Below are 19,602 nucleotides of genomic sequence, written 5' to 3'. Positions count from 1 at the left end.
TGAAATGTGGCAAAAGGTCGCAAAGTTCAAGGGGGCAGAATACTTTTGCAAGGCACTGTATATATATATATGTAAATATACAGTTGAAGTCAGAAGTTTACATACACCTTTCACCAAATACATTTAAACTAAGATTTTCACAATTCCTGACATTTAATCCTAATAAAAGTTCCTGTTTTAGGTCAGTTAAGAACACCACTTTATTTCAAGAATGTCAGGATAATAGTAGAGAGCTTTTATTTATTCCATCACATTCCCAGAAGTCAGAAGTTGACATACACTCAATTAGTATTTGGTAGCATTGCCATTCAATTGTTTAACTTGGGTCAAATGTTTTGGGTAGCCTTCCACAAGCCTCCCACCATAGGTTGGGTATATTTTGTCCCATTCCTCCTGACAGAGCTGGTGTAACTGAGTCAGGTTTGTAGGCCTCCTTGCTCGAACACACTTTTTCAGTTCTGCCCACACATTTTCTATAGGATTGAGGTCAGGGCTTTGTGATGGCCACTCCAATGCCTTGACTTTGTTGTCCTTAAAGCCATTTTGCCACATCTTGAAGTATGCTTGGGGTCATTGTCCATTTGGAAGACCCATTTGCGACCAAGCCTTAACTTCCTGACTGATGTCTTGAGATGTTGCTTCAATATATCCACAAAATGTTCCTTTCCTCATGATGCCATCTATTTTGTGAAGTGCATCAGTTCCTCCTGCAGCAAAGCACCCCCACAACATGATGCTGCCACCCCATTGCACCCCATTGCTTCCCAGTTGAGGTGGTGTTCTTCGGGGTGGTGTTCCTCTTTTCCTTCAAACATAACGATGGTCATTATGGCCAAATACTTCTATTTTTGTTTCATCAGACCAGAGGACATTTCTCCAAAAAGTGCAATCTTTGTCCCAATGTGCAGTTGCAAACTGTAGTCAGGATTTTTTTGTGGCGGTTTTGGAGCAGTGATTTCTGAGCGGCCTTTCAGGTTATGTTGATTTACTGTGGATATAGATACTTTTGTACCTGTTTCCTTCAGCATCTCCACAATGTCCTTTGCTGTTGTTCTGGGATTGATTTTCACTTTTCGCACCAAAGTACTGTAACGCTTGTCGTCTGGGGAAGGAGAGGAGGACCAAGGTGCAGCGTGGTAAGTGTTCATATTAAAACTGTTTTAATGAACACTGAAACAAAACAATACACCACAAACGAACAGTCCTGAACAGTGCAACAAAACACAGAACAGAAAATAAACACCCACAACCAAAATGGGGAAAACAGGCTACCTAAGTATGATTCTCAATCAGAGACAACGAACGACACCTGCCTCTGATTGAGAACCATACTAGGCCCAACACATAGAAATATAACATCCTAGAAAAACAAACATAGACTGCCCACCCCAACTCACGCCCTGACCATACTAAAACAAAGACAAAACAAAGGAACTAATGTCAGAACGTGACAAGTACGTTCATCTCTAGAAAATAGAACGCATCTCCTTCCTGAGCGGTAATATGGCTGCAGATGAACGCGGTACCATCAAGCCTTTGGAAATGGCTCCCTGGGATGAACCAGACTTGTGGAGATCTACACTTTTTTTCTGAGGTCTTGGCTGATTTATTTGGATTTTCCCATGATGTCAAGCAAAGAAGCATTGATTTTGAAGGTAGGCCTTGAAATACATCCACATGTACACCTCCAATTGACTCAAATGATGATAATTAACCTATCAAAAGCATCTAAATGACTTCATTTTCTGGAATTTGTTTAAAGGCACAGCCAACTTAGTGTATGTAAACTTCTGACCCACTGGAATTGTGATACAGTGAGTTATACGTGAAATAATCTGTCTGTGAACAATTGTTGGAAAAATTACTTGTCATACACAAAATAGATGTCCTAATTGACATGCCAAAACTATAGTTTGTTAACAAGACATTTGTGGAGTGGTTGAAAAACAAGTTTTAATGACTCCAACCTAAGTGTATGGTAACTTCCGACTTCAACTGTATGTATGTGTGTGTGTGTGTGTGTGTGTGTTTGCCCTCTAAATGACTTTGTGTTTGTCTTGAGAAAAGGTTCTGTGCACTGGGCTGTGTATTGGTTATCATGATTACCGTGCGGCCCGTGCCCAATGGGTTAAGCTTCCCAACCGAACCCTTGGGGCGTCGGGGGGTCATGGCAACCGTCAGCCAGCTAACCTGTGCAAACGGTCACGTCTGAAAGTAAAGTGGGCCCAATTTAGAATATATGGTCAGAATATACTTTCTTTTCATGTTTTAAAAAAAATGTTTCTTCTGATCTTTTTTTGTCATGAATTTGAAAGGGTCAAATGATTGAAGTAATTTTCTGTATTAATTTCTCTTGGATTCAATGTCTTTCTTGAATCCTTGTCTCAGCACATCCTTCCTCAGTTCAGCTGTGGCCTTGATGCTGTCTTATAAATGTGACAATGGAAATCATATTCCAAATGTCTTACAAAAATGGCTTGTTTTTATTCAATACTATAATCTTATTACTATACAACTGACTTAAAATTGCAATATGTACATGCTATTGCAATATTTCTCAAAAAGGCAGAATCTAAGAAAGCAAGACTACAAATACTGTGATAAGTTGATGACCGTGTCTCTCCATGCCCTCTGTGCAATGACCACTACAAGTACACAGCTTCCAGGAAGACCTTTTCCCTTCCTGTGATGTCACTTCCTGTGAGAGAGACATAACTACAAGCATTTCACAACACAGTAATCACCCAGTAAAAGATCACACTAACTTCTATAATTCTTATCAAGCTCAATGACAATGTTATATTTATTCATTGGAAAGATCTTATAATTATTTGAAATACATATTTGTACCACAAGCTGAAACAAGTAAGAGCTGGTGAGATCAAGGTCATCATCCAATTGAATCTGGCCATGCCATGTGTGAATACTGTCTGGATTTAATCTTTGCGAGTCAGGGCTGTTTGTTTTGTCAAACACGTTTCCGGGACATGCTTATGCCTCCCCCGTCTGGCCCTTGGCTGCGTTGTTTCATATCATCTTCATGTTGAATTTCCGGGCTCCTCCGGCACTACCCGTGGCCGCAGGCCCCTCAGCCTTCCGGAAAGGGGTCTCCACTGTGAAGTTATTCTTGCGCTGGCCCCGCCCCCTGCTCCATGCGAACAACAACAGGAAACAGAAGAGCACCACGCCTAGGAAGGTGATGCAGCCCATAGCCGTGGAGACAAGGATGGTGGTCAGGTCCAGGGTGAACTTGAGGAAGACGCGCGTGCTGTTCAGGTTTGTGTCGTTGAAGAACTCGCCACCGTACAGCGAGCGGTTGGCGAAGAAAGCCGACGCGGCATCCAGCGGCGCGCCCCGGACGGTGAGCATGGCAAAGTAGGTGTCGTTGCCGCCGGCGTTGCTGGCGATGCACATGTAGGTGCCACTGTCGGTGACCTGGGCATAGCGGATCTCTAGCGTCCCTCCTGGGAGGACAGTGATGCGGCCATTGCTCTTGGCTGTGATTATTCGGCGCTGAGGGGAGATCCACATGATGTTGGGGGCGGGCTCTCCCACGGCACTGCAGAGGAAACTCACTGGCTGGCCCTCACGAGCCGTCACCTTAGTGGAATGAATGAATGGATGAATGAATTAATGAATATATAAATTAATGAATGAATTAAGTATTAGGCACAAAACTGAAACAGGCAACAAAGCTTTAAGTACTACATATCAATGTGTATCTACACTGTAGTTACATTATGCTTATGTGTACAGCAAAGTGGGATAATAACTCTTACCTGTTGAAGCTTGCGGTTCCGTATCTTGGGCTTCTGGCATGTGAAGTGATCGAAGAGCGCTGAGTCGGTGAAGGTGCTAAGGCTATACCCCTGCACCTCCTCCGGCCCAGCGCACACGGGCACCCTGCCGTCAAAGTTGAGGGTCTTGCGTCTCTGCAGGATCCACAACAGACGGCAGTCACACAGCAGCGGGTTCCCGTCCACCCGCAGCGTCTCCAGGCTGTTTACAGAGTGGAACGATCCCTCCTCCAGGGTCTGGAGTTCGTTGGAGGAGAAGTTGAGGACCCGGATCTGTCTGAGGCCGCCCAGGGAGTGGGGCTCCACCGTAGCTAGGCCCGTGTTCACCATGATCAGCTCCTTGAGCCTCAGCAGCTCCCTGAAAGCCCAGGGCTCCAGGGTGGTGATGGGGTTGAAAGACAGGTTGAGGTGAGTGAGGTGGATCAGGTTCCTGAAGGAGGACGAGGGGACGGAGGTGATGTTGCTGTTAGTGATGGACAACCAGGACAGGTCCAGACCTTGGAAGCTGAGCGGGGAGATGTACTCCAGATAGGGCCAGTTATCGATCTCCAGCCCCCGCAGGTTGTTAAGCTTGCGGAAGTTGTGGTCTTCTAGGGCGGCAATGCTGAGGTGCCTTAATCGCAGAGTGACCAGGCTGCGTAGGTAGGACAGTGTCTGGCCAGAGATGGACGTCAGGTTGCAGTGCTCGATGGTCAGGTCCTCCAGCCCCAGAAGACCAGAAAAGGCCTTCAAATACAATCAGATTGAACTTGATTAGATGTGAGTGCCAATTGTGGAAACATAATATAATCAGTAAAAGGTTAGAGAATGTACTTGGAAAACAGATGGATAACAGCTTACCTTATGAGAAATGTAGACCAGGTCGTTGTCTCCCACCTCCAGGTGTCTCAGACTCCTCAGGTCCTGGAAGGTGTAGTCCAACAGGATCACCATCTTGTTCTCACTCAGATCCAGCGTGGTCAGGTTTCCCAGCTTGGCGAAGGCCCCCATGGGTACCAGCTTCAGCTGGTTCCCCCTCAACTGTAAAACCCGCAGGCTCTGCAGATTGGAGAACGCATTGGGCTCCAGCGTGGCAATGAGATTCTCACTCAAGTCCACTTCTTCAAGGTGCGGGTACGGTGCCAGGTCGCCCATTTCCACCCAGCGGAGCCGGTTCCGGCTGAGGTCTAGGAGGCGGGTTTCTGTAGGGATGCCCTCTGGGATGCCGGTGAGGCGCCGCCGTTGGCACGAGACTGACCGGATCTGGGCCGAGCACTCGCACCGCGGGGGGCACGCCTGGCAACTACCTGGCAGCAGGGATATAATGGTAACCAGCAGCAGGGCCGGCCCCCAGAGACTCACCCACTGCCATGGCATCAGGGACCACACACTGGGGCCCGGGGAGCCAATCATGGCCCTGCTGGTCATGATCTGACTCCTAGCCTATCACAGGCAGGGTCAGTGTACTACACACCTATAGGGAAAGGGAGACAGAGGGAAGAGAGGTTATTGAGAAAGTTTGGGAATAAAGAGTAGGGAGGAGAAAGGGAGAAAATGTGGGGGAGAAGGTAGATAAAGACAGCGAGAGGGAGGTTGAAGAAAGAGAGGGAAAGATGAAGAAAAATAGAAGGGAGAATTAAGGTAAGACATTTAAGAGATGGGGAAGGGATAATGGAAAGTACAGACAGAAAAGAGTGTGGGTGAAGGGAGGAGAGAAAGACAGATGGAGAAGTCTTTTAAAACACCTATCAACACATTTATGTTCATAAAAATTACATTCAGTGTCCTGAATAATCAATGCACCTTACTATACAACTGACACCATCACTTTATAGCACATTATTTTGTTTATGAAAGTTAAGATACAGATATAGGATCTTAATTGGATCACCGTTCAATGCAGGAAATGTTAAACTTGTATTAGAGGTTTAAAAATACTTATGAAGTTTGTAATTTCCAGACTTTCAGACTTGATTTTACCTTATGAAAAATGTATCAACCCCTACAAAAATGTAAATGAATTATAATCCACATAATAATTCCCATTTCCTGTTGATGCAGGAATATTTTCCTGCTGTAGCAAACTGGCTCAAATTAAGATCCTACATCTGTAGTGAGGATACTTGTTCATTTAGCAGAAGAACAAGGGCATTGGGAATCACGTGAGTGAGAAGCAGCCTGTGAATTCATGCATGTTTCCTCCCCTTCTTTCCTCCTCGCTCTCTGTGCTTTCTTCGTACCTCGACGCACACTGAATTCATCACACACAACATACCATGCGATGCAAAGAGAGGGTTACCGTGGAAACGTCCCTTGACATGCCTGTAAAATCTGTGTGTATATGTGTGTCACAGTATATGTGTGTCATGTGTGTCACAGTGACATGAACACAACATTTTCTTCATGCAAAGACGCACATACACACATTTTACAGACATTTCAGGTAACGTTTTCAGGCAAACCCTGTTGTCTCATTGCCACTATGAGTCATTTTGTGGGAATGTGTGTGCAAGTGATTGTGAGTGTGTCTTTGAATGTGTCATTTTACTTTGAATAAATAAAAAATGCATGTTGTTCTTCTCTCCACTCTCCGCTAATGCTTAAACGTTCCTTCAAGCAACCTGTCAAATCGCCCACTCAACGTTGTCATTGAGTGATTTGCCAGAGGACACCAGCCAAAAGGTTCAGAACGTTCAGTACTGCCCCAATACACGCACGCACGCACGCACGCACGCACGCACGCACGCACGCACACACACACACACACACACACACACACACACACACACACACACACACACACACACAAAGGTTCAGCATTGATTGCACCGATTCTCATTTACAACAACTTACGGAAGTCAGTGACCTTGGTTGAACATTTCATAAAGAGGATGTGATGCCCCTTCAAGTGGACAGGGAGTGATGACAAGTTAGTGTTTTTATATTGGCACCAGAACCCAGACTTCACCAGGCCCCTGGCTTACAAACCTAGAGCTCCATCTCATTAGTCCTGTATCTCATTCCCTCCACATCTCCAGTTAAACACTAGAAGAGAGCTGAGATCAGCTCAACACAATTAGCACATCAGAGATAAATGGGAGCGGGATCGACACGGACACCTATGGAACACGCTGTCAGGGATCAAAGATGAAACAGGTACAGTGCAGCCTGTTTAACAGGAATTAAAGAGCCACACAAGAATCTTATTATAAGGAAACATTGAAGATGATTTATTCTCTCTAAAATCTAAAGGCTGCTATTTTAAAAAGACTTGATTAAAGGATTGATGATGCAAAGTATTGGCTTCACTTAGCTGTTATTAGCTGTGAAACACCATGAAAAAAGCAGACAAACTTCTTCAGGATTGGTGGGTACCCTGTGTTGGAATGTTGAGCTAACGTAGGCTAATGCGATATGCATGAGGTTGTAAGTAACAAGAAAATTTCCCAGGACATAGATATATCTGACATTGGTGGAAATCTTAAATTCTTGTTAATCTAACTGCACTGTCTAATTTACAGTAGATATTACAGTGAAAGAATACCATGCTATTGTTTGAGGAGAGTGCACAGTTTTGAACATGAAAAGTTATTAATAAACAAATTAGGCACATTTGGGAAGTCTTGATACATAATTTTGAACAGAAATGCAATCCTTCATTGGAACAGTCTGAAACTTTGCACATACACTGCTGCCATCTAGTGGCCAATATCTAAATTGCACCTGGGCTGGAATAATACATTATGGCCTTTCTCTTGCATTTCAACGATGATGGTACAACAAAAAATACAAAAGGAGGTTGTTTTTTTCTTTGTATTATCTTTTATCAGATTTAATATTTTATCAGATGTTATATTCTCCTACATTCCTAACACATTTTCATAAACTTCAAAATATTTCCTTTCAAATGCTTCCAAGAATATGCATATCCTCGCTTCAGGGCCTGAGCTACAGGCAGTTAGATTTGGGTATGTAATTTTAGGCGAAAATGGTATAAAAAAGGGTCCGATCTTTAAGAGGTCTAAGTCTGAGCTGCATTAAAAGTTGGGATCTTAAAGGGATAGTTCAGGATAATATCTTCCCCGATGAACTAGTGGACACCATTTTTATGTCTCTGTGTCCATTATGAAGGGAGTTGCTAACTAGTGTTAGTGCATTTGATAATGAGCATAAGCTAACACTAGTTAACATTGGCTCACAAAACTACCTCTATCTTCCTTCATACTAGACACAGAGACGTAAAAATGGTATCCACTTGTTCATCTGACTCTGGGGAAGTAAATAAAAATCCTGAATTATCCCTTTAAGATGAATGAGAAGGAGAGGGTGTTATAATATATTACACTGCCTTTACTGGAGGGATGTTAAAAAGCACTCGGAAGATTGGTTGTGTTTCAGGCAGAGCTAAACAGATGAATAATATATGTGCTAGTTTGTGTTTATCGGGCCCCATTCAAGGGTTGAGTCATGGGGGCAAAAAGCCATCTTTCTGTCTGTCTCTGTCTCAAAGAGATGAAAAATATTCCCTACTTGCATAGTTATTTCCTTAGGACTATTTATTTGAAGCTTTGATTGAACTTTGGGCAAGCAAAGTTCTCCCACATTGTGAAGGAATTGTTATGCCTATTTCTGTAAAATTATCACAAAAAAACTATCAAATTTGAGGCTTTCTACATAATCCCACCATAGGAGTATTTGATCTTGTGAAAATCGACAAACGTCAAACCCAATCAACATTCTCCTTAGATGTAAGTCGCTCTGGATAAGAGCGTCTGCTAAATGACTTAAATGTAATGTAATGTTAGATGAAGAGCAAAATATGAGGTAGGATACCGAGGTTCATCTTCTATATGGTAATACTCTATACATTATGCTGTATATTCTCCCAGGTTCCTAGAGAGAATACACGGCATAACTGAAGCATGCATGAGAGCACCAGCTCTCTCCGTAGCCGATGTTAGCAAGACCTTTAAACAGGTCAACATTCACAAAGCCGTGGGGCCAGACAGATTACCTGGACATGTACTCAAAGCATGACTGGACCAACTGGCAAGTGTCTTCACAGACATTTTAAACCTCTCCCTGACAGAGTCTGTAATACCTACATGTTTCAAGCATACCACCATAGTCCTTGTGGCCAAGAAAGTAAAGGTAACCTAAAGCCTAAATGATTACCTCCCCGTAGCACTCACGTAGGTAGCCATGAAGTGCTTTGAAAGGCTGGTAATGGCTCACTACAACACAATCATGCCAGAAACCCTAGACCCACTCCAATTCGCATACCGCCCCAACAGATCCACAGATGACGCAATCTCAATCACACTCCACACTGCCCTTTCTCACCTGGACAAAAGGAACACCTACGTGAGAATGCTGTTCATTGACTACTTCTCAGCATTCAAAACCATAGTGGCAATAAAGCTCAGCACTAAGGACCCTGGGACTAAACACCTCCCTCTGCAACTGGATCCAGGACTTTCTGACGGGCCGCCCCCAGGTGGTAAGGGTAGGCAACAACAAATCCGCCACTCTGATCCTCAACATTGGGGCCACTCGGGGGTGCGCGCTTAGTCCACTCTTGTACTCCCTGTTCACCCACGACTCCGTGGCCAAGCATGACTCCAACACCATCATTAAGTTTGCTGATGACCCAACAGTGGTAGGCCTGAACACCGACAACGATAAGACAGCCTATAGGGAGGAGGTCAGAGACCTGGCAGTGTGGTGCCAGGACAACAACCTCTCCCTCAATGTGAGCAAGACAAAGGAGCTGATCATTGACTACAGGAAAAGGTGGGCCAAACAGGCCACCCATTAACATCGACAGGGTTGAAGTGGAGCGGGTCGAGAGGTTCAAGTTCCTTGGTGTCCACATCACCAATGAACTATCATGGTCCAAACACACCAAGACAGTTGTGAAGAGGGCACGACAACACCTTTTCCCCCTCATGAAATGATATGGCATAAGTCCCCAGATCCTCAAAAGGTTATACAGCTGCACCATCGAGAGCATCCTGACCGGTTGCATCACCGCCTGGTATGGAAACTGCTCAGCATCTGACCGTAAGGTGCTACAGAGGGTATTGCGTAAGACTCCAGTCACAGACTCCTGTCAAAGACTCCAGTCACCCAAGTCATTGGCTGTTCTTTCTGCTATTACATGGCTAGTCATCTCTCCTCCTTCCAGGCTTTTTCTTCTCTGGACTTTATATTGCGATTGGCAACTTTCATAAATTAGGTGCATTACCGCCACCGACCTTGTTAGTCTTTCAGTCACCTATGTGGGTATAACGAATGAGGAGATGGCACATGGGTACCTGCTTCTATAAACCAATGAGTAGATGGGAGAGGAAGGACTTGCAGTGCGATCTGCGTCACAAATAGAACTGACTTCTATTTGGCACGCGCGAGCAGTGTGGGTGCAATAATTGAATAATATAGATTTCAAAATGTATTTTGCAATGCTCGCACACGTGACGTGAGCGGTGTAGTCAGGGTATTAGTGTCAGGGTAGGGAAGAGGTCAAAACCGGGAAGACCAGAAAAAACTGAGACTAGGAAAAACAGAAACTCGGAAAACACGCTGGTAAGCTTGACAAGACAAGACAAACCGGCAACAGACAAACAGAGAACACAGGTATAAATACACTGGGGAGAATAGGGAAGATGGGCGACACCTGGAGGTGGTGGAGACAAGCACAGAGACAGGTGAAACAACTACAGTGAATACAATTTTTTGATGTAGAGCACACACACACACACAAAGCCCCTGGTAAACCCACACAGATTGCTGGCTGCTCTCAATCTTAGCCTGAGGCCTATCTGGAAGAGGTCCCCATCTCGATAGAGAGCTTGAATACACAACTAGATATCAAGTTTAGAAAACCAGCCTCTCTCTTTCACACACACACACACACACACACACACACACACACACACACACACACACACACACACACACACACACACACACACACACACACACACACACACACACACACACACACACACACACACACACACACACACACACACACACACACACACACACACACACACACACACACACACACACACACATCCCCGCCCTGTCAAAACATAGCCTAGCCAGACACCTCATATATCTGAAGGATCCTGCCTGTTTCATGATAGCTGGAAATTGAATTTTTGGGGGAAACGTGACAAAATACCCGGCCAAGCTTCACTCTCACTTCATTGCAAACCAGCTTAACAAGACCACTGAACAACCACTCTCATAACTTATACCAGCCTATGGGTGTGTATGTGTGTATGTGTGTGTGTGCCTGTCTGTTAGTGTATGTGTGTGTGTGCCCTTGCCAGGCTTCTCTGGCTGTTATTCAGTGTAATGGATGAGGTCTGTAGGTCTCCTCTCCCCTGTGTCATCCTATGGTTCACTGACTGAGTCACTGCGTGAATGAGGACTGTGAACTGGGCCAAGGGCAGACCTCCCCCAGAGGCTCCAATATACTCAATTCCATCACCTCCCCTTCTCCTCCCCTAGATCACTGTTCCATTTGTGGGGTGAGTGATGGAGGCAGTGTGGCCTCTGTCTGTGATGGCTGGTCCTTTTATCCAACTAACTAACTGAATTAGAAATTCATCCATGTTTCTCAAACGTCAAATTTAGAAGTGTTTAATTAAGGTGAAGTTTAGGCATTAACTCAGAATTTTTAAGGTTATGGTTAAGTTTAGGCATTAACTCCAAAATCTTAATGTTAGGCATTAACTTCGAAAGGTTATTAAAGGCTTAAAACAAAATTCTCAAAAACAACTTTCTATCATTGGATTTGAACATGCAACCTTTGGCACCAGAGGGAGATGCTTATGGGCAGTTGGTGCTTATGCCCATCCACCATCCCTGCACACAACACCCTTGCAAAACCGAAACCTACTTGAACGTAACAGCGCTCATTGTTGTGTGCTTTCCATGTGCTCTCCCGATGCCCTCGGACATGGATGGATGTTGAATAGTGACTTGTATCACGGGTGACCTGGCTGGTTTATCAGATGTATCACTATCTGCTGTTGCAAACTATAAATACTGTAGATAAGTGTTGTCATTGCAGTTGGTATAGTGTTGTCTGTCTTGTTGATGTACTGTATGTGTTGTTACTGTTGTTGATTCATTGTTGTTAGTATACTCATGTCATTAGCCTGTCCATCTGTAGGATACCTCAGGGCAGAAATACATGGCTCTGATAGAGAGGATAACTGTATCTATACAGGAGCTTCATTTTTGACTCCCACACTCACAGACCAGACAGGTCTACAGCCCTGTTAACATGCATCATTAATGCAGCCAGATGGCAGTAGAATATCATGATCTCCTAAAAATAACATTTGGAAATCACACATATGGAAATCGAGCTACCAAACATTAATAGCTAACTTTGAATATTGAATATGCAGACAAGACTGAAACTATTGATGCGAAAACTACAGCTTCTGTCTGGCTCTCCTCATTACTAGGCTGTGGGTTGGTTTGAGAGCTGGTTTCACCACCTGCCTAGACACGCATGCACACACGCACGCACACACACACACACACACACACATAAACACACACACCCGTACACACGCACACACATGCACAGGCACAAACACACCACCTAGCTGCGCCCCTCTGTTGGCCAGGGCAGCACACCAGCGGTACCCAAACTCACACAGTGTTGTGAATGTCACACCAGCCAGATGTAAAGACTCCACCTGAGGGAGATGAGAAGGGTTAGAGGAACAGACCCACCACTAGTCCCCAAACACACAGAACAGCATGATCCCACACTTCACCCAACATAGGCCAGATGTCCACGCAATACCACTGGCAAATTTAATTTAGGCCTAAATTCAATCTGTTCAGTGTTAACAGGCGATTACCGGCAACTGCATAGCATGTCATTGCTTTTGTTTAGGAGATGATGGAGGTGTAACTGTGTTGGAGCTGTCAAATCGGTTAGCGGCTGCTGTTGTGGTCATCTGTTCTTAAATCCCCCCGTATTAGAAGTTCAGAACGAGAAAGTGTATAGAAAAATACAATAAATAGACAATGTATAGAAATAATGACACTCAATGGAAATAATTAAATGATATAACAAGGATTTATATCAGCCTTTTTGAGTAGTAGATTACGTCACAAATTCCAGTGTTTGAGCTTGTAACACGGCTGCATAGGATTTGTACTAACGGAACTCGGTGCATCCAATGACAATGTCTGCAATAGGGTTAACGCCGGGAGCCGTGCGAGCAAGGAGGCCTACAAACCTGACTCAGTTACATCAGCTCTGTCAAGAGGAATGGGACAAAATTCACCCAACTTATCATGGTAAGCTTGTGGAAGGCTACCCGAAACGTTTGACCCAAGTTAAACTATTTAAAGGCAATGCTACCAAATACTATTTGAGTGTATTTAAACATCTGACCCACTGAGAATGTGATGAAAGAAATAAAAGCTGAAATAAATAATTCTCTACTATTATTCGGACATTTCACATTCTTAAAATAAAGTTGTGATCCTAACTGACCTAAGACAGGGAATTTTTACTATGTTTAAATGTCAGGAATTGTGAAAAACTTTAAATTAATTTGGCTAAGGTGTATGTAAACTTCCGATTGCAACTGTATATATATATTTTTACATCTCAGAACATGCATTTGGGGCTGCTGTAATATTGACCAAAGAATCAAGGTCATATTGATTGAAAATATTCAGCAGGTCCCATACATATTTGTCTAGATTTTCTTTGTCATTGTTAGACATGGAGAGCTGAGGGAACATCAAATACATTTTTATTTGTCAAATGCTTCGTAAACAACAGGTGTAAACTTAGACTGAAATGCTTACTTTACGGGCCTTTCCCAACAAAGCAGAGAGAGAGAAAATAACTAAATAATATGAAAGTAATCACTCTTAATAATAAAAGTAATAATGGACACAATGAGTAATGATAACTTGGCTATATACCAGTACCGAGTCAATGTGCAGGGGTACGAAGTAATTGAGGTAGATCGGTACGTATGGGTGGCAGGTAGCCTTGCGGTTAAGAGCGTTGGGCCAGTAACCGAAAAGTTGCTGGTTTGAATCCCAGAGCTGACTAGGTGAAAAATCTGTCAATGTGCCATTGAGCAAGGCACTTAACCCTAGTTGCTCTGGATAAGGGAGTCTGCTAAATTTAAATGTAACTAGGAATAAAGTGACTAGCCAACAGGATAGATAATATGGATAACAGTAACAGCAAAAAGTGAATGTTAAAAGGGTTAACGCAGATAGTTTGGTTAGCAGTCTTATGGCTTGGGGGTAGAAGCTTTTCAGAGTCATAGGGCTGAAGGAACATAGGTCAGACCCCCTTTTAGGATATCAACATTATCATTTTGAGAAAGACCTGCAAGATGCTAGTAGTTGTCAGCATACAAAGCACAGGGTTCATCCTGAGCATGTATAAACTGTTTTTTTAGCTCTGTCTGTGTGTCCACAAATACATACGTCTGTCTGACTCTGTGTGTCTGTTTCCATCCCTGTGCTGGTATCAGGTAGTGTGTGTGTGTGTGTGTGTGTGTGTGTGTGTGTGTGTGTGTGTGTGTGTGTGTGTGTGTGTGTGTGTGTGTGTGTGTGTGTGTGTGTGTGTGTGTGTGTGTGTGTGTGTGTGTGTGTGTGTGTGTGTGTGTGTGTGTGTGTGTGTGTGTGTGTGTGTGTGTGTGTGTAAATAGGTCAGACATGTTGACTGGCACGGCTGGTATATGGGCCGTAGAGCATGGTCCTCCCTAAAGCCCAGCCTCTCTCTCCATAAGCCATGCCTGGGTTTAGAGACAGCAGCCTGCTCAACCATCCACAAATACACAACTACACAGTAGATATTTACTATCGCTAGAGGAGGGACAAATACACACACACACACACATGCTTTGTAAGCCTCGTAAACCTTCTCACACAAACCCAATTTAGTAGCAGTCAGGCGAGAGTAGTCATCCAGTCAGCAGGATATTCAGAGAGCTTCTACATTTCTTGTCACGAGACAAATTAAGGCGGGAACTTGACAAGTCTGTACTTTCCCGGGGAAAGTGCTTTCCATAGCTAAGTACCAGTAAGTCCCATATTCAATCCATGCTTAGTTTGCCCATTTTAAGCCCAAGCCAAGCGTAGCACAGGGCTTAGCATCACATTCCCATTGCTTTACTGTGGCAGTCCCACGGCCTCAATATGAGGTCACATAGAGAGAGAGAGAGAGAGAGAAGGAAGGAAAGAAGGAAATGGAGAGAGAAGAAGAGATTTCGATAAAAGCCTAGCCGGATATAAACTATGACCAAGACAGACACGAGTCCTCACATGAGCCTCAGCTCATTACAGAAACAAACACATTAACGAATCTCAATAACAACCATTAAATAAGAATCAGAGAGACAGGTTACCCTAATGGTGATTCATATTTCCAAAGTTTTAGTCAAATGTTCTGACGAGGGCCATAGGATAATGTCTTCCTGCTAAAGAAATCAATACAAATATCAGTTTTCAAAATAAATATCTCCGTCTTTTGAACTTGGCCAGAAAGCCTATGATAAGTTTTGTCACAGTCAAAGTTTTTTGTGCGATTTTGGGAGATGTCTATCTAAATTTGATTGAAGAATGCCTGTATCTCGAAAATGAATTACTGCATATCGATCCAAGGAAGATATCCAAAAGCTGTCATTGACATTATGAAGTTGACAGGCCAAATTTTCAGGTGGCATGCTGTTAGCTATAAGTGGACCTCTGCTGCTCACTTTGGGCTGGCCACAAAAGTGTCCAGCAGACACGCACACACGCAATCACGCTTGCACGCACGCACACTCACACTCACACACACACACACACACGAGCGCACACACACACAAACACATACCGCATGCAGGCACCCACACATGTAGACATGGACACACACTGCAAGGGAATAGCATCCCTCCATGGCAGGCACCACTGTTTATGACGTCAGGTGCAACCGATGAATATGGGGCACATTCTGTATGCTCTCCATGTCAAACAATGAGTGAGAGTGAAAGAGTGTGTGCGCGGCAGAGATGGAGAGAGAGCGATGAAGCGTTGAAAGACAGAAAGAGAGAGATGGGGAATTGAGAGAGGTGAGAGAGAGAGATGTAAGGAATAAAGGCCACCGGGAAATTCTTATGTACTGATGACACAAACCTCCCTGAATGGAGATGATATGTGAAGGACAGACTCTCTCTCTCTCTCTCTCTCTCTCTCTCTCTCTCTCTCTCTCTCTCTCTCTCTCTCTCTCTCTCTCTCTCTCTCTCTCTCTCTCTCTCTCTCTCTCTCTCTCTCTCCGTTCAAAAGTTTGGGGTCACTTACAAATGTCCTTGTTTTTAATTATTAATTTAATTAATTATTATTTTAATGGACAAAAAAATGTGCATTTCTTTTTTTTTTAATACTAGGATACTAAGTGACCCCAAACTTTCGAACGGTAGTGTTTATCTGTCTCTCCCTCTCTCATGACATCTTAGATAAGCAAGCATACCACATCTCTGATAGTACAATAAGCTCTTTTTTAAAGCCTGCAAATCACACTGGAACTAGACATCAGCTAGAATGTCTGACACATCAAGTACAACTCCTGACATCCACGAAAGAGCAGAAAACAACAGTCAAAAAATAAAAAAATTCAGATATATAGTTTCCTGATTTTTCTTATATCTCTCAGATATAGGACAGACACTTAAAAACACATTTAAAAAAAACGTTATTTTGAGTTATTGTTTTTCAATGTATGAATCTGTTATTCAATGCGTTTCTATGGGCTAATTGCAGTAAGGCTTAGACTTTTAACCTTTCCACGTGTGAGTTCCAAACTGTTGCCCCTTGGGGGGTGATGTCAGAATGCACTCTGCTCCAAAATTTGATCGTTACGCAACAGGTCAGTTAACCCACGCTGCCCTAAAACCAAGGCACACTGCCTGCTAATTATCTATAGGCTATGTTTCAACTTGACAATTTCAAATGATTTGAATTGAGCGTGTTCCGCCTACTCATCAATTCACATAAGAAGTAACCCATTTCACTGTTGCGGACAATTTATGTTTGTGGCTTTACTGAGCCGGACAAACATCTCTCTGATGAGAGCCCAAGCTCTTCCCCCGTGTTTCCCCAGATCAAGTATGCAGACATTTGCGCATCTCTAGTCAGAACAGGCTTTTCACAAACGTTTCCCCCTTGGCACATTTTCTGGCTTACTCTCACATTGCCTTCATTTGAGTTTTCCTTACAAATAATAACTTTGGACATGTGTGTGTGTTCCTATCAAAGTAAGTTCCTGATTTTCTGTATATTGTGTTGTCGTTTCTACAGTAGCACACATGGTTTCCATGTGTTGACGTCTTTTCATTCACTCCATTCCAGTCAATATTATGAGCCGTCCTCCCCTCAGTAGCCTCCATTGGTGTGTTTGTGCATATGCGTGTTTGTGTGTGTGTGTGTGTGTGTGTGTGTGTGTGAGAGAGTGTGTGTACGTGCATGTGTGGGTTGTGGTGTAAAGCATAAAAGTTGCAATTTATTATTCAATACCGCACTCTAAGGGGAGTACACAGCCCGAGACAAAAAGGAACTAAGTGAGTCTTTGTGTGTCCCACTGTGTGTGTGTGTCCCCCTCTCCCTCTGTGTTGTAACAAGCCTAGAGACAGAGTGGAGCTCACCCCGTCCCATAACTCTCAGTAATAAGCCTGCTACCAGGAGAAAACAAAGAAACGATCAGCTCCCAGGTGTGTGTTCCTTCACTCTCACAGTTTAATCAACCCCTATTAATATGAACGGGACCTTCCATTTCTCATTGTGCTATCATTGTCTCTCTGCATCTCGACACACCCAGTTATCTCACACACACACGGACACACACACACTCACATTTTGGAGGTGTGCACAGTGGACAGAACATTTCACTGCAATTACCACCACATTGGTTTGGACCCCACCCCTTGCTCACTTTCTTTTTGAATATTGGCATCCTCTTCCTGTTGGTGATGAGCTTGAAGGGAACAATAGTGTTGAATGATGAACTGTAGTCAAAGAACAGCATTCTCACATAGGTGTTCCTACTACCCAGGTGTGTTTGGGCCATATGAATTGCGATGGAAATAGCATATAACATGGATCTATTGGAGGGGTAGGCAAATTGCAGTGGATCCAATGTGTCCAGCATTCTGTTCTTGATGTGGGCCATGACAAGCTTCTCGAATAACTTTATGACGACTGGGTGATAGTCATTTAGGCTTGTCACTCTGGTTTTCTTGGGAACTGGGATGATGGGGGGAAAGGGGATGACTGGGGGAAATGTACCTGGTCGTCAGGAAATGTACCTGGTCGTCAGGATCAGCTAGAGCCCTTCTGGAAGGCTCAGTGGTGTCTGCCTCGAAGCGAGCATAGAATGCATTGAGCTGGTCTCGGAGGGAGGCTTTGGTGGGCACCACACAGCTGGATTTGCCTTTGTAGTCCGTGATAGCCTGTAGTCCTGGTCACATGCATCGCTAGTCTGAGTTATCGAACAGTGATTCAAATTCCAGGCTATATTGTCTCTATGCCTTCCGAATGGATTTGCGAAGCTCGTACCTATTTGCCTTGTAAGCATTGTGCGCAACCGACTCATTAGGGTTTGTTTGGCTGACATTGAATGCTGCAGTACGGGCTCTTAGCATGGTAAGGATTTCTCTGTTCATCCAGAGTTTTTGGTTGGGGTATGTCCAGATTGTTATTGTGGGTACAATGTACAACAGAATCAACACATTTCCTGACAATTCTTGTGACTGTTGATGGATGTATCTTTGGATGAGTCTTTGAACATTTTCCAACAAGTATTCTGAAAACAATCCTGCAGCATTGAGTCCGCCACATCCGTCCAGCACCTCACTATTCTCTATTCTGGTGAATTCCTCTTGGGTTGCTGCTTGTAGGTGGGGAGTAGGAACAGAAAGACGTGATCTGATTGGCCGAAGTGGGGGCGGGAGATTACTTTGTATGCATCACATATGTTTTTGTACACGTGGTCTAGCATGTTGTTGCCTCTCGTGGGGCAGGAGACATGTTGGTGATATTTTGGGATAATTTGTTTTGAACTTGCTTGGTTAAAATCTCCTGTGATGATAAATGCTGCATCCGGATGAAAGGATTCTTGCTGGCTAAAATGGTCTTGTACAGTTTGCTGAGTGCCGCCGTTGTGTTAGCTTGTGGCGGTATGTAAACGGCAAACAGCGGTGATAATAACAAAAGTGAATTCCCTCGGCAAATAGTGGGGTCTTCCTCCCAAGGCAGTTAAAGTATTCACACCCATTTCGTTTTTCCACATTTTATTACAGCCTGAAATTAAAATGGATTAAATGTATAAAAATTTGTGTCACAGGCCTACACACAATACCCCACAATATGTTTTTATTTTTTATTTTTTACAAATTGATAAAAACCGAAAAGCTGAAAAGTCTTGAGTCAGTAAGTATTCAACCCCTTTGTTATGCCAAGCCTAAATAATTTCAGGAGTAAAAATTTGCTTAAATCGCATAATAAATTGCATGGACGTAATAGGGTTAACATGATTTTTGAATGACTCCATCATCACTGTACCCCACACATACAATTATCTGATTCAACCACAAAGATGTTTTCCAATCCTTCGCAAAGAAGTGCAGCTATTGGTAAATGGGTAAAACATTTTTTAACACAATATTAATTACACTTTGGATGGTGTATCATACACCCAGTCACTACAAAGATACAATCGTCCTTCCTCAGTTGCTGGAGTGGAAAGGAAACCATTCAATGGTGACTTTAAAACAGTTAC

The 19,602-nt window shown here is 43.6% G+C and overlaps 1 protein-coding gene across 2 annotated transcripts in view; it reads right to left on the bottom strand.

Annotated features, from left to right (window-relative positions):
• Nucleotides 1–2,453: 2,453 nt before the first annotated feature.
• The window catches only part of LOC124041522 (leucine-rich repeat and immunoglobulin-like domain-containing nogo receptor-interacting protein 3), a 60,115-nt gene continuing 42,966 nt past the window's right edge, over nt 2,454–19,602 (bottom strand). Inside the window, exons 2-5 of one of the 2 annotated variants that reach the window (XM_046359209.1) lie at nt 12,460–12,502; nt 4,638–5,250; nt 3,780–4,523; nt 2,454–3,600 (exon numbers count right to left, since the gene is read on the bottom strand). In XM_046359209.1, the coding sequence (XP_046215165.1) occupies nt 3,028–3,600; nt 3,780–4,523; nt 4,638–5,204 (1,884 nt within the window). In that variant the 5' untranslated portion in view covers nt 5,205–5,250; nt 12,460–12,502 and the 3' untranslated portion in view covers nt 2,454–3,027. The remainder of the gene's footprint in view (nt 3,601–3,779; nt 4,524–4,637; nt 5,251–12,459; nt 12,503–19,602) is intronic. The other variant, XM_046359208.1, reaches the window with a different exon arrangement.

The sequence above is a fragment of the Oncorhynchus gorbuscha genome, linkage group LG08, assembly GCF_021184085.1.
Source record: "Oncorhynchus gorbuscha isolate QuinsamMale2020 ecotype Even-year linkage group LG08, OgorEven_v1.0, whole genome shotgun sequence".
Classification (NCBI taxonomy): Eukaryota; Metazoa; Chordata; class Actinopteri; order Salmoniformes; family Salmonidae; genus Oncorhynchus; species Oncorhynchus gorbuscha.
The sequence above is the reverse complement of the archived record's forward strand: the minus strand, read 5'-3'. Positions and strand labels throughout refer to the sequence as shown.